This window comes from Manis javanica, chromosome 7 (assembly GCF_040802235.1).
Source record: "Manis javanica isolate MJ-LG chromosome 7, MJ_LKY, whole genome shotgun sequence".
Taxonomy (NCBI): domain Eukaryota; kingdom Metazoa; phylum Chordata; class Mammalia; order Pholidota; family Manidae; genus Manis; species Manis javanica.
This window is the reverse complement of record NC_133162.1, coordinates 15,073,228-15,086,565: the sequence shown is the minus strand read 5'-3', so window position 1 is coordinate 15,086,565 and position 13,338 is coordinate 15,073,228. Positions and strand designations below refer to the sequence as shown.

Below are 13,338 nucleotides of genomic sequence, written 5' to 3'. Positions count from 1 at the left end.
AGGCACACAATTTGATGCTTAACAGTAAGTAAGTAACTGCAAGGGAGGAAAGAGAACTTCCCAATAAAAACAGAAAACAACATTTATAACAAACTCAAAGAAAATGTAATATAATAATCAGTAACGGTGAGAGCTGATTTATTCAATTAGGTTACCTGGGAAAATAGTGTTTTTCCAAGAATCTCAGGAGATGTTAAATGACTGTGTTTTCAAAACCTCCTAAGAATTCCTTTTAATTCTATTGCTAACCTCAGGTATAATGACTAGGAATGGAGAATTCAAGTTCTTTCATGGTGCTGTTTTAATTTAATCATGTGTATGTAAAATCAAGAGGGAGTTTATTTACCTTGGGGAAAATCCGTGTTGCTTCTGAGGACACTGGTCCCCTCCCTCTGGGACCCCCCAGCACATGACGTGCTGCCGTCTGCCTGCGTCTAGCTGTCGCCGGCCTGTGTGCACCACAACGGGAGGAATCAGAGCTCTTTTCCGTTGCTGTTCCTCCAGTCCTAGTGCAGGGACTGGCACAAAGAAGGGACTCAGCAGGTAACAGCGAAATGAATGAAATATAATACTTTTCAGTTCCCGCTTCCATGTACGTATTGACATCTTCCACAAGGAGAGAAAAACCAAGAAACACCCAAGAAAAGTGTGAAGCTTTAGGAAATTTTTAATAAAATTAAGACTCTACTCCAAGGGGCATTCTTCCTTCCCACCTGTCCTAAAGCTACACTCCAAACTCTTCTGCCTGCAGATTTAATTAAGAGAAATCTGTCAGAGCACAGCCTACTGACAATACGCTAATAAGCTGACTGTAAGTGAAGAAATAGGTATTAAGATTTTGAGCAGAAAAACTTTATTTTCTAATAGTATCTGAGCTTTTTCCTATCTTCAATATGAGAAAAAAACATGAAGGTTGCTAAGGACTACCTAAGTGAAATACAACTGGAAAAATACCCACTCGAATCCTGCATATTGCTTCTTGACAGTTAAAAATAGATCATTCCTATTAATCCTTTTAGTTTCTTTGTACAAATCTAGGTCACATCAGTCAAATGATATTTTTAATGTTGCATAAAATCAAATCATTTTAATTAGGTATTTCTTTCATTTTATTTCTAAACCTTTTTTTCTCTTTCTACAGCAAAGGAAAAACATTAACATTCTTGGTAAACATGTTTTCAAACAGGCTTTCAGTAGCAGAAATGATTTGTAGCAAGTAATACTTTTGAAGAGTGAGGAATATTCATTCTGACTGAAATACATTTACCTGTTGGAAAATTTATTTATTGAATGACCATACAGACTTTTCTAACTTCATCTCTAAAACATCTTGTTAAGCCTAACTAATCCTTACTGCCTTTAAAACCATTATTTTCTTTTTCAAAAAGTCTTCCACAGATGACACTTTCTTATTTCTTTTAATATTCTGGGTCATTGGTCTATAAACTAATGCCTGCTGTGTTTGTGAGTAAAGTTTTGTTAGAACCCAATAATGTCCATTCATTTATGTATTGTCTGTAGCTGCTTCTGGGCTACAATCACAGTTGAACAGTTACAACAGAGAACATTTGGCTGACAAAGGCTAAAATATTAACTATTTTGTCCTTTACAGCAAAAGTTTGCTTTAGGCTAGACACACAAACTGTTCAAGTCTTCTATTTCTTAGCTTTTTAAACATCTTATTCATTGGTTTCATCTGTAGAGCATTTCCTCAAGATGGTTAGTAAGGTCCCCGAGGGTTATAATTCTCTCTCTCTCTCTCTTTTTTTGTTTAATGAAAACTGAATTTTCTATCAGGTTAACTGGGCACAAGACATACTTCAGTAAGTCTCAATGTGTTCATTCATGCCACTTCTACGGCTACTGCGTAGAAGGCATGCAGACTGCATTTGGGGCCCGCATTTATCATCCCTCCTTGTATCCCAGTCCTTTGCCGTGTTACTTTCCAAAACTCTCCCGCCTTGAGACTGAGCTTGACCACATGACTTGCTCTGGCCTATAGGATAAAGAAAAGGTGGCTGTACTAGTTCTGAGCTTAGGCCTCAAGAAATCACTCATGTTTCTGCTTGCTCTCTGGTCCTGCGTCGCCGTGATGAAGATGTGGCTGGGGTGACCCGGTGGTCACTGAGGAGTGACGCGTGGAGCAAAGCAAACTCCAAACATGTCCGTCCACCAAACTGCCTCTGATTCAGCAGAAAGCAGCGACCCCCACCCCCCAGACAACCCTGCAGAGCCATGAAAAAATGATAAATGTTCATTGCTCTAAGTTTGGAATAGTGTATGAAGCAGCAATAACTAATTGACGTAAGAGTTCCCTGTCTGAAAATACTTCCTACTGATATTTAACATTTCCTTGGAATCTTAAAGAATGAAAAAGTTGCAATTTTGATAGTGACCTGGTTTTCATGTGACTATACTCTTAAAGGTAAATGCACATAGATATCCCTCATTAGCCAAATCTCAAAAGAAATTAACTAATCAATAAAAGTTCAGTGAGTACCCACTATGTGCTCATCAATGAGATTTTTGAAAGATACAAAAATCATAGTTTCTAATATTAGTGAACTTAGGATTCTGTGATGGGAGGTGAAACAAAATGTGAGGTAATGTGCATATAAGGATAACTGAGCCCCAAAATCCACAGAAACTTTAAGTTTTGGTTAAAACATGGGCTTGGATCATGTGTTTACCTGTGTGTCTTCACAAAACCCCAAAAAGAGCAAGAGAGGAAAAGCTGCAGACAAGAGATGTTAACACAGCTTTGGAAGCTAGAAAGTAAATGAAAGACACAAGCAAAGCAAAGGGACCTGAAACTTCTCTAGAGGGGAGATGGCAGCCAGGGGCTAGCAGGGAGGCCCCAGGTACCACGGGAGGCAGGATGAAGGCTGAGGCTGTCAGCAGGAGACCGGGAGGACAGCCTTGATGGGAAAGAGCCAAGCCTCCATTCTGCCCCTGCCCTTCTTCTCTCAGGATCCTGACTCACCGGTACCAGCTAAATATGACATGAGGTGCCGTGCCAAGCAGGACGGTTTTCACCCTGCCCAGGTCCTTACTAATCTCTCATGTTGCTTGGTCGCCTCGCACATCTTTGGCACATATATGCTAGTGGTCCTTCCAAGATGATAGATTCAGAATGACAATTACTCTGAACAGTACCTAGAACCCTGTCTGCCACCTGCTGAAAGATGCTTAGGAAATTAATGACAACAAACAGAATGTTAATGAGCTGCTCTAATGCTAAGTCCAGGGAGGCTCTATGACACATCAGCAGACCCTCCCTGACAAAGCTACCAATTAGAGCCAGACTCTAACAGTGAGAATGCCTTTAAAGCTCAGGAAAGTAAAGACATGGGTGAGGCCCAGAGCCTCAAAAGTAAATGACTAATTAAATTCATGAATCTGTATGAGCATTTGAGTGTTCACATGGCTTCTATATGAACACCTTATATATGAAAACTAGGGAGAACAGACTATTTAAACCATTTTAAAAGAGTCACTAGAGATGTGCTTCCCACAAAGTAACACCACGAACATGCTGACCTACTTCCGACAGCACTGTGTACCCTTGCCTTCTAAATCTCTATACCCCTTCAATTCATGGGTCAGCATGAGGTATAGTTGCCACGCAAAGGATTATAAAGAAGAGTAACACCCGGCTTGGGGAGTTCCTACTTCATGGAGGTCTTCAAGGTGCTGGGGTGCAGTCACAAGGCTGTGGGGTGGGGGGGTAAGCCTGGGACAGGAGCACCAGGCCCATTCTGTGGTTGGCCGTCCTATGAAAGCCCAATGCCCGGTGCTCCTGTGGCCCGCTCCCCTGTGCAGCACGTTCCTGGAAATGTCATGCTCGGATCGACCTGGTCACTGACCTTGGCAGAACTCATTTGCAATGGCAGCTGTGACTGCCTCTTAAAGCAGGAAAACCCATCCAGCATTCCATTCTCAGATATGAAGCCTGAAAGGAATGCTAATCAGCACATTGCATTTTTTCCCCTTTTTGGAAATGAATGGCATTTTAGAGATAAGTCTTGCTAAATCTCAATATTATAAATTGATACCCTATCACCCCTACCTTTAATGCATGTTAATGGTGGAGAAGTACACGTCAAGTCAGAATCTAGTCTAAAATAGAAGGCTGGGTATCTCATATGACTAAATTACCATTAATTGTACCAAACACTGGCTCTAAGCATATCCTTTTAAGCAGTAAGTAGTAAATCACTGTATCAATGTCTTATTGCATCCATGATCATCCACCTAGCTAATGCTTCCAAGGTGTGCCCAGAGAGAAAGGACAGGACGGTGTGATCTTACTAAAGAGAGACAGATGAGCAGGTGAAAGCTTTGTTACCTTAAAGCATCAGGGACCCAGCTACAAGAACAAGAGATAAAATTAAGGATGGTTAAACTTGATTTCGTTATATATCCTTTCAAAATAGCCTTCTGTTTAAAAGAACAGGTCATTGAAATATACATTGTCAATAGTCCCAATGACGAGTACTTTTAAAACTATGCAAAGTCATGAAACTTCTCCCATTCCAAATATAAGGTGTGCCTGTTTTTGAGTCTCAGAATAATCTGCCAACTTTCAATTTAATTATGGCTGAGATTCAAGCCAATTGTTGAATGTTCTAGGGATACACTTTCCATAGATTCCAGCTGGCAGCACGTGGGAACACTCTAAATACCTTAAAAATATGCCATGGAGTGAGAAGGAAGAAAAATCTTGAAAATATTTCATTTCTTTCCAGTTTGACCATGAAAAATATAACCACACATATGATTACTCTGCTTACTTACAATCTCTCTGTCATGTAAGATTTTCTAAAACCTACTCTGTCTTTCCTGTAAATCAAAACTAAAATCCATTCATTTTTCAGTGCAGGGAAAACAGGGCTTCAAATTTATTCCAATAGAGAGCCGTCTTGAGATATCCTAATTTTATCTCTAAGACCCCTTCAGTCAGGAAAAGACATTGAATCACAGTTTCCAACTCTAAATATCAGTAATACATTAATACTAATAAATATGCACAGAGTCATTAAAATTCATAGTCTATCTTCCAGGAGAGCCAAAAAGCATCAAAGAATATGTTTGTAAATAGCATGTGATATTAGACTTTGGAAAGAATGGAGAGGAAAAAGTTGGAATAGAGTTCTTGGCTTACTGCTCACACAGGCCCACTGTCAGCCTTAAATTTTTAAATCTGATGTTTGTCAACTTTCATCTTCCCAGTACATTTCTAAGGCAGATCAATAAAGAAAACAAAACCGCATTTCCAGATTTTATAATCAGCATTGTCTTTCAAAATCACGTTCATTAACAGGAGGACATTTTATGGCACAAGAAGCCATAATGCATTATTTACCAGTCAGAGTAAGCCAGCCTTCAGGTCCTTTGTACCTCTCAACAGGCGTGAACATGTGAGGTGCAGCACACCTCGGCTCCCCGGTCCCACCCTGGGCAGGAAGGCAAACCTTGGTAAACCCAGAAGGACAGAGAACTCAGAGGTGAAGGTGGAAGAGCACAGACTGAACCTGCCTTGCATGGAATTACCCCCCAGCCCACTCTCCAGACACCAGAATAAATGACAGTCTCTTGTCTTAAGGGGTCTAGTATCAACAGAAGCACATGAATTGATGCAGTCTACTGGTTTCAGTGGAGTAGTGGGCAAGACTGCTGCGCTGCCTCTGAGACAGCGGTGTTGGCTGTCGACCCCCAGGGATGCCGAACAGGCTGAGCTGGGTCCCTCCTGAAGCCAGCCTCCACAGGGAGCAAACTCTCCCACAAACACAACTGCAGGGGAAGCCTTCAAGGGACAGCATCCACACTTAAAACACCCAGAGTGACCCCCACACATGGGCAGAAAAACTACATAGCAAAGCAGGCAAAGAATCCATCTTGAAGCTCTGTTAACCCAGAGGCACTGTCATAGAAACGGGGTATGAAAGAAAAAGGGGGAGCAGAAATGGGACACAGATGTCCTCCACAGTCACTGAGGACTCTTTTTAAAATGCTTGGACAGACCAACCTACCTAAACTTAATTTACTTTAGCTGGACCTCTGATACAAAACAATTATTTCCATTTTAAAATCCCATTATATTAATAATATCTTTAAATGTGTTGATATATAAGATATGCATTTTATACAAACGTGTTGTGCACAAAATAGATTAGAATGTTAACAGAATAAATGTAAAACTGCTTTAAACAATGGAAAAGCCCCCATCTTTAAAGATAGCGAATCTGCTGAGCTGATAAAACGGACTGTCAAACCAACCTCGGTTGTCTTCGACGGTGTGATGAGGGTCCATGAGTTCAGTCTGTTCCCAGGTCATTTATTTACATGCACAAAGCTCAAAGATTTCAGCTTTTCTTTATGAGGTGGCCGGCACACAGAAGGGCTGCATCTGCTCCTCAAAGGAAAGGCCTGGGCTCTGGCTTCCCTCCCAGGAGTTTGTGGGCTGAGTTGGACTCAGGAGAGGGGTGTGCCACCCAGAGGGTGTGCCACCGTGAGCTCAGGAAGAATGAGGAGTTTCCTGCATAATTGCAGCTCCTTCCTCAAGGACAGAATCCTCATCTCCTATTCTCTCCACTGTCTCCTAATGAATCTAAAGACCACCCTCACACCACACCTGCAGAAAACTGTCCTTTCTGGGAAGCCACCACTAAAACACATCCAGAATGTTCCTGGGATTTTCCTCCACTCTGCCCAGTGCACAATCCAGATTTTGGTCATTGTCATTTCACAAGAACTCAAACACATGAGACAAAGAAAGAAAACGATCGATTTTTCCAAGGCTTCTTGCTCTTCTTTTCACTTAATGAATTATCATCTCACCAGATAGGCTCTTTATTATACTTTTTAAAAAATACTAGGATTTAAAGAAAATACTATAACTTGGGGAAGCTCCTTTTCCTATCAGCCTGGCTGTTCATGGCTTTGGATGTTGTTTCTCGACAAAATACTGCTCTGAGGCAAGTCGCAGACTTTGAGCCCTTTTATATTATTAGGTAGAGGCTGCCCGAAAACAATGACCTCATCTGGAAAGGTTCAGGAAAGGGGCATTTTTTCCTTTAGTCAGTAATGCCCTGACGCTGGGTTGGATTATCCACCACCCACTGTCCAGTTTTTCTTTCAGTTATTTTTGAACACCAAGGCGTTTGCAAATTAGAAACGTTAGGAAGACACAGTTTCAATGGGAAAAGACACTTAGGACAAATAGTCCCCAGCATCAGACACATTTATTGGCTAACAGGCAGAAGGAAACTGGAATAATTGTTTTAAGTGTGAGAGTAAATCATTTAATTCCTGCAATAAAGACATAAGCATCAGCACCCATTCTGAGATATTAATTTATTATAAGGCCCATAATCCACCCATTCAAAGGAGAGACCATATGATCTCACTGTTTAATATAATTTTTAATTAATTGAGTGTTCCCAGATTATTCTCTTCCCTATCCAGGTGGCTTTTTTGTTTTGTTTTGAAATGGCTCTGGGGATAGCCAGACTCCTGGGTCACCCCATCCTCCTCCAGTCCAGGCCACTGCCTAGACCTTGTGCCCCTGATAACGTCCTCCTGACTTGGCCGAAGCACCAGGCGCCAGACAAAGGATCACAACTGGACCGCTCATTGATAAAATGCTTGGCATTTGCAGAGCTGTCATGTCAGCTTATGCCAAAAGGTCAGTCCCATTTATTGAAATCTTCTGATTATGGCTAATGCATAGCATTCTCCTGACAGTGAGCTCACAGTTTAGCCTGAACATATTTTTGTTAGTGTCTCAGGAGTCTTACCATAAGGAGGGAACAGAAGTCTTTTATATTTTTTTTATTGCCATTAGCCCTCATTTCAAGTGTAATGGAAGCTAGTTTCTCATACTCCCTTGAAATCTCAGATCATTATTCCCACCCGATTTTAAATGAAAGGGAAAAGAAACTGTGTATAGGGATGCAGCTATTTTCTGGGTCTAAAACAAGATTCTAGTGTAAAAACTACTTGTGTTGGTTTCTTGTCTTTTACAGGCGGCGGGGTTGGGAGTGTGTGTGTGTTGGGGGGAAATCCAGTATTGAATCTCTGACTTTTGAACAGTTTTCCAAAAAAGTAGCCCATTCTTAGTCATAGTCCTCCAAACTGGACTTCTGTTTGGTGATTTATTAGCCTCCAGAAACCAAATGCTTAAAAACTGTTTAAAATGAGCAACTGTTTTCTAGTTAAATGGCTGTGGTATTTCTACAATGTCATTTTAAAATCAGAGTTACTGCTGTGTGTTATTTAGCTCATGTTACTCAGTCATCTTAGGAACCTAGAACAGAAGTCTTTCCCTCAGAACTCCTCAGAACTCTTCATAGAAAAGCAATTATCAGTCAACATAATTAATAAGTAAAAAATACTTTAAATTGCATATTCACATATTTGAGAAATGCTCGGTTAAACATTGTTAAACAGGTTTCTGAACCCTGGACTTTTCAGAGACATTATTATGCATGTGCGCCTTGTAATTTTTTTAAGAGGAGAATAAGCTAAGAAGCATTTCCTGAATTTATTTGGCCAGAGAAACCACCCCCAGGACAAATATTAACTTAGCACAAAATGGAAAACACTGCTCTAAGATAGGAGAAGGCTGGAAGAGATTTTAGAGATAATTTACTTCGTTTTGTCAAAGATGAGAAATCTTAAAGTCAGAGGAATTTAGGGACGTGCCCAAGGCCACACAGAATGTAGAAGAAGGACAATTCTGCCTGGCAACATTCAGTTCTGCTATTTGGGGGCTACAATAGGCCACCATGCTTGGCTGTGTGTGTAAGTAAGGTATGGTCCCCAGGAATGCTGCTATGCCCTGGTAACATAGATGCTGTGTGTTCTTAGGTAAATGGCACATCTTACCACAGATTATGTTGAAAGACATAGCCTAGGAGATGAAGCCTACCTTAATGTAATTTATGACAGAGCTGAAAGAGAAAAATAGCAGATATCAGTAACAAAACATGCAAAAGGCCCTGGCCTCATCTTTTAAACTAAGCAGAAGAGACAGACACTTGAAGCAAATTGAATTCCATAGAAAAATGATTCCGCTGGGAAAGATAAAAACTAAATTTCCTAAAAGGTCATATTCAATAAGGAAGAAGACCCTTCTAGACATAACTAAAAAGGCACAGGAAAAAAACTTAGGTACAGATTCATCATTTTTCTTGAACTGGCATTCCAATAACATTCAGTTATAAGCCCAGATCATTGACACCAACACAAGCTCAGCTATGTGACTCCATGGGAAAGATTAATTTCAAGAACTAAAAAAACCTGCAGTTCACCACACACTTAGACAGAAAGCACTCTCGATGATTGCTTAACCTAGAAACAGTCTTTATAGCACACAGCTATCTCTGCTATTAGACCAAGTTGCTGTTTATGATTTCCAAGTGGGTCCCATATAATTATTTTATAACTGGAAATGAAATTTTATGGACTTTATGAAGATAACATCAATGCCCGTTACGTATGCTCACTATATATCTCAGCTTCATAAACTGCAAAGAGAACAGCCTCATTATCATTCAAAGCTCATATTTACTAAGGGCTCACTCTGCAGACACTGAACAAAGATTCTTTCATTGATTTCTTATAACCTTCTGAGGCAGGTATCGTCATTATCTCCATCTTAAAGATGAGGCAACTGAAACGGAAAGAAGTGAAAGCAATTGTCCAAGGTCACTCCTCTAACAACAGATACTTGGACGTAAGCAGTCTGAATCAGAGACCATGCCCAGGAAGCTAAAAAACCCTCAAGAATATGAGCAGCTTCGGGTGAATCACTAAATGAGGAAGGTGCCAAAGCCATCTCTATGCCGAGATAAGGGTGGGGCCATCCAAGACAGGAGTTCAGCAGTATGAAAAGTGAGAGTGTGCTTTTTGCAAAAAGTCTAAATACTGAAGACTGTATGGGAGAAAGGGTGTCATATATTGACTTCAAAGGAATCATTTTTCTGAGATGTGTTCTAGTCTCATGAGGTTGTTCTTAATTAATCTCAGTTGAAAAGAGACCAAGCTGATGGTAATAGCTGTCTCTGCAAAGGTTGCAGCAATGGAAGACCCATCATGGCAGACTACTCCCCCACCTCATGCTCCACAGAGGGCACAACTCCATGTTTAAGTTGGAATTGTCATCCAAAACATACCAGATCAGAAAGAGGCAAAAGACCCAACTTCTCGACCCGGTCCTATTACTAATTCAACAATGATAGCAAATCACCAAACTCTCTTCTAAATCTGCACATTGGGCCAATAATACCTGCTCTACCTACATCAGAAGAGGTGAGAGATAACAAGAGTCCACCCATATTTTCTGTCAATTCTTTTTCTTCGCTTTTCCTCTCTTCCTCTCTCTCCCTCTTACAATTTCTTTCTCTTTTCCTTTTTATTGGGGTGGCCTGAGACTAATATTTGTCAAAAATTCTCCAACACACAGAAACCAGACACCCTACACCAAGGAAGAGGCTGGATGAGGATAGAGTAGCTAGTACATGGGAATCCATCATCTGAGGGTTTGTCTCTGCCTGCTTTCAACTTTCATTTCTTCTAAGAAGATCATCTACTTACTTCAGCAAAGCAAGTTGGGCTAGTCTGCAACTATCTGCACCACAACTTTATAAATCTAGTCAAAAATTTAAAAACAAAACTGTAGGGAAAATGGAAGTTGCCAGGGTCAGGATCCTCACCCGACCCTAATCTACTTGCCCAATGCACACATGCAATGATGTAACTGGCCTACTGCGTAGGTGCATGTTTGCACATGTGTTGGCAATGCACCATTATTGTCTGTGTTGCCATATAAAGAGCTCTGCCCAGTGCTCTCCCCAGAGGCAGACAGGGAGACAGATGGCAGATGAGACCAAGTGGGGTGAATCTAGCACTTGACATACCATCACGAGAATAAAGCTTGGTATAAACCCTTTTACCCACAACGTTCTGTTGTTATGATTCAGTCTCACCAAATCCAGAGTGAACTTGCCCAGAGCTGAAAACCTCTGGCAAAACAAAAACAAAAATCTTTCTACTATGTTCCACATTCAAGATAATAAGTCTAGTTAAAGGGACTTTTAATGGTAGAGCAAAACAACAGCATGCATTACACCTTTCAAAGTAAGTCAACACTGATGATGCCTTGTTAACCCTTATAGGGATCCTAAAAACCAACTCCTGGGGTCAAGGGCAAAATTGCCTTTAGCAGGCAAATCTCTCTCTCAGACAGTTGCCTGTGGATGGCTCATGTTCTACTCCGTTGAGTACACAGACATGGAGGGCATGGAAGCTACAGGGAGCCTCTCCACCATTGAGTCCAGTTGTTTTCAAGCTCATATACAGAATAATCAGGCTTTTCAGGGATTGATGAGGGGAAGAGGGAGAAGGGTTGACTCTGGGCTCCACCCCAACTTCCACCAGAGAAACTGCAGCTTTTCTGCTTCATTTCCTGGGCTTCCAGATCAGCCTTTATTTGAAGAAAGTGTTCCATAGCTAAAAACAAACACACACTTTGAAAAAAAATTTCCATCCCACCCAATCCTTTCATTTTACAAAAGAGGAAAATGAAGGCCAGTTAGAGTTAGTGACTAGTCCCAGAAAGAGTGAGTGGCCAAGACAGGGTTATGACCAGTCACAGGCTCTGAGCACCGTGCTCCTGTGTAAGCACTGTCCCCAGATTGCCAAGCACATAGCCTCTAGTGAACACACCACTGTCCCCCCCCTGTGGGTGTGTTCAGGTCTATCCACTGCGGCTCTTACTAGAACTGCCCAGCCCTACAGGGCAGGCTTGCAGTTCAATGGTAGTGGTGTTCTAATTCTTGTTTTAACATTTTTAAAGTACTAGATAGAGAGGTCTGGGGCAGGAAAGTAGCAAGAGCCCCTGCTAATTTAAGATGAAAAATGAAAACCTTCTGAAGTTTAATGTCACTAAATAGAAAATAAGAAAATAATATTTGGTTGATAAAAGTTGAATTTACACACAAGTTAGGACAGAAGCAGGATCTGTCCTGTTCGTGGTGACCTTTACTCTTAAAGTTTTGTTAATTAGAAAATCACAGCTGAGCTCTGTGTGGGGTCTAACCCTAGATGCCACTCTAGGTACTCATCACAAGTACCTGGGTACTCATCACAAGTACCTAGCCTCTGCAGTAAGTCTGGTATTGCATTCTGTATAAATACCACTGTTGCTGGCTCTAAGAAGGTGGGCTCTATGTTTTGTAAAATGGGATGAAACCAAAATGGGAGGAACGAAACCTGATAAATTAGAGTGGGCAATCCCAGCTCTCCCTAGGGTCTCCTTTAAAGAAACTCCTAAAATGATCCCAGGTGCTGTGCACTAGGTGAGTAATCTAAGCAAGTTATTTTACGTATATGGGCCTTGGTGTTCTCACCTGTAAGGTGGGGATAATTAGAGCACCTACCTTATGAGGTGTTGAGGATTTAAGTAAAAAGTTCCTGGTAATAGTAACCTCTTTGTAAATGTTAAGTCATCACTGTTGTTGTTACTCTTCTTCTTTAAAAGAAAAACCACATTATTTAAGTACCAGACAGAAAGACCAGGAGCAGGAAAGCAGAAGCCCTGCCATTTTAAGATGAAAAATGAAATGAAATTGTCCTGAGTTAATGTAAATCAATGGAAAACAATAATTGCTTGATACAAGTGGAATTTCCAAACAAGTTGGGATCAGTCGGGTTTGTCACCTGTTCTAGAGCCTGGGCTACTCAGAGCCAACCTGGAGCCTCAGCATCACCATCACCTGGGCACTTGGTGCAACACTTCAGCACCCGCCCCACTCCCACCTGCTGAATTAGAATCAGCCTGTAAAGATCTCCAGGGCATTTATGTGCATATTAAAATTGGAGAAAGGCTGCTTTATGGCATATGCTTAGATTTTAGTGTTTGTAAGTTAAAGGAATAAGACCTCCTCCATCCATTATCCTAAATTCTATACTCCTTTGCAGTAGCCCTCATGTTAGTTTCAGCTAATCTGAATCTTAAAAGCAGATGCTCCTTTTATGGGACAGAATAATACTTTGGGAGGGTATGCAAGCAACTAAGTCGCCTCTCGTTAGTAATGTCAATGATTTTAAAAAGTCATCATCATGATTATCCATCAATGGTTAACATTTGCTGAGTTCTTAAAATATGCAAGAATTAATGCAAGGTGCTTTCCATATGTCCTCACTGAATACTTACAGTAGTACCCTTTTGAGTGGGTATTACTATCCCCATTTATAGATGAGGGAACTGAAGTTCAAAGAGGCTACATCATTTTCTCAAGGCCAAGTGGAATGCAGAAAAAACCCTTCTTAAAC

General features: G+C 40.9%; 1 protein-coding gene across 19 annotated transcripts in view; it reads right to left on the bottom strand.

Moving 5' to 3' along the window:
- ABLIM1 (actin binding LIM protein 1) overlaps positions 1-13,338 on the bottom strand; it is a 288,553-nt gene that overhangs the window by 198,775 nt on the left and 76,440 nt on the right. For 2 of the 19 annotated variants that reach the window (XM_073240376.1, XM_073240375.1), the window contains exon 1: positions 6,280-6,523. The exons of 1 other annotated variant lie outside the window; for it this stretch is intronic. In XM_073240376.1, coding sequence (XP_073096477.1) covers positions 6,280-6,337 — 58 coding nt within the window. In that variant the 5' untranslated portion in view covers positions 6,338-6,523. Of the gene's footprint in view, positions 1-6,279; positions 6,565-13,338 lie in introns of those variants that run through there. 16 more of the 19 variants (XM_073240365.1, XM_073240364.1, XM_073240368.1 and 13 more) reach the window with 15 other exon arrangements.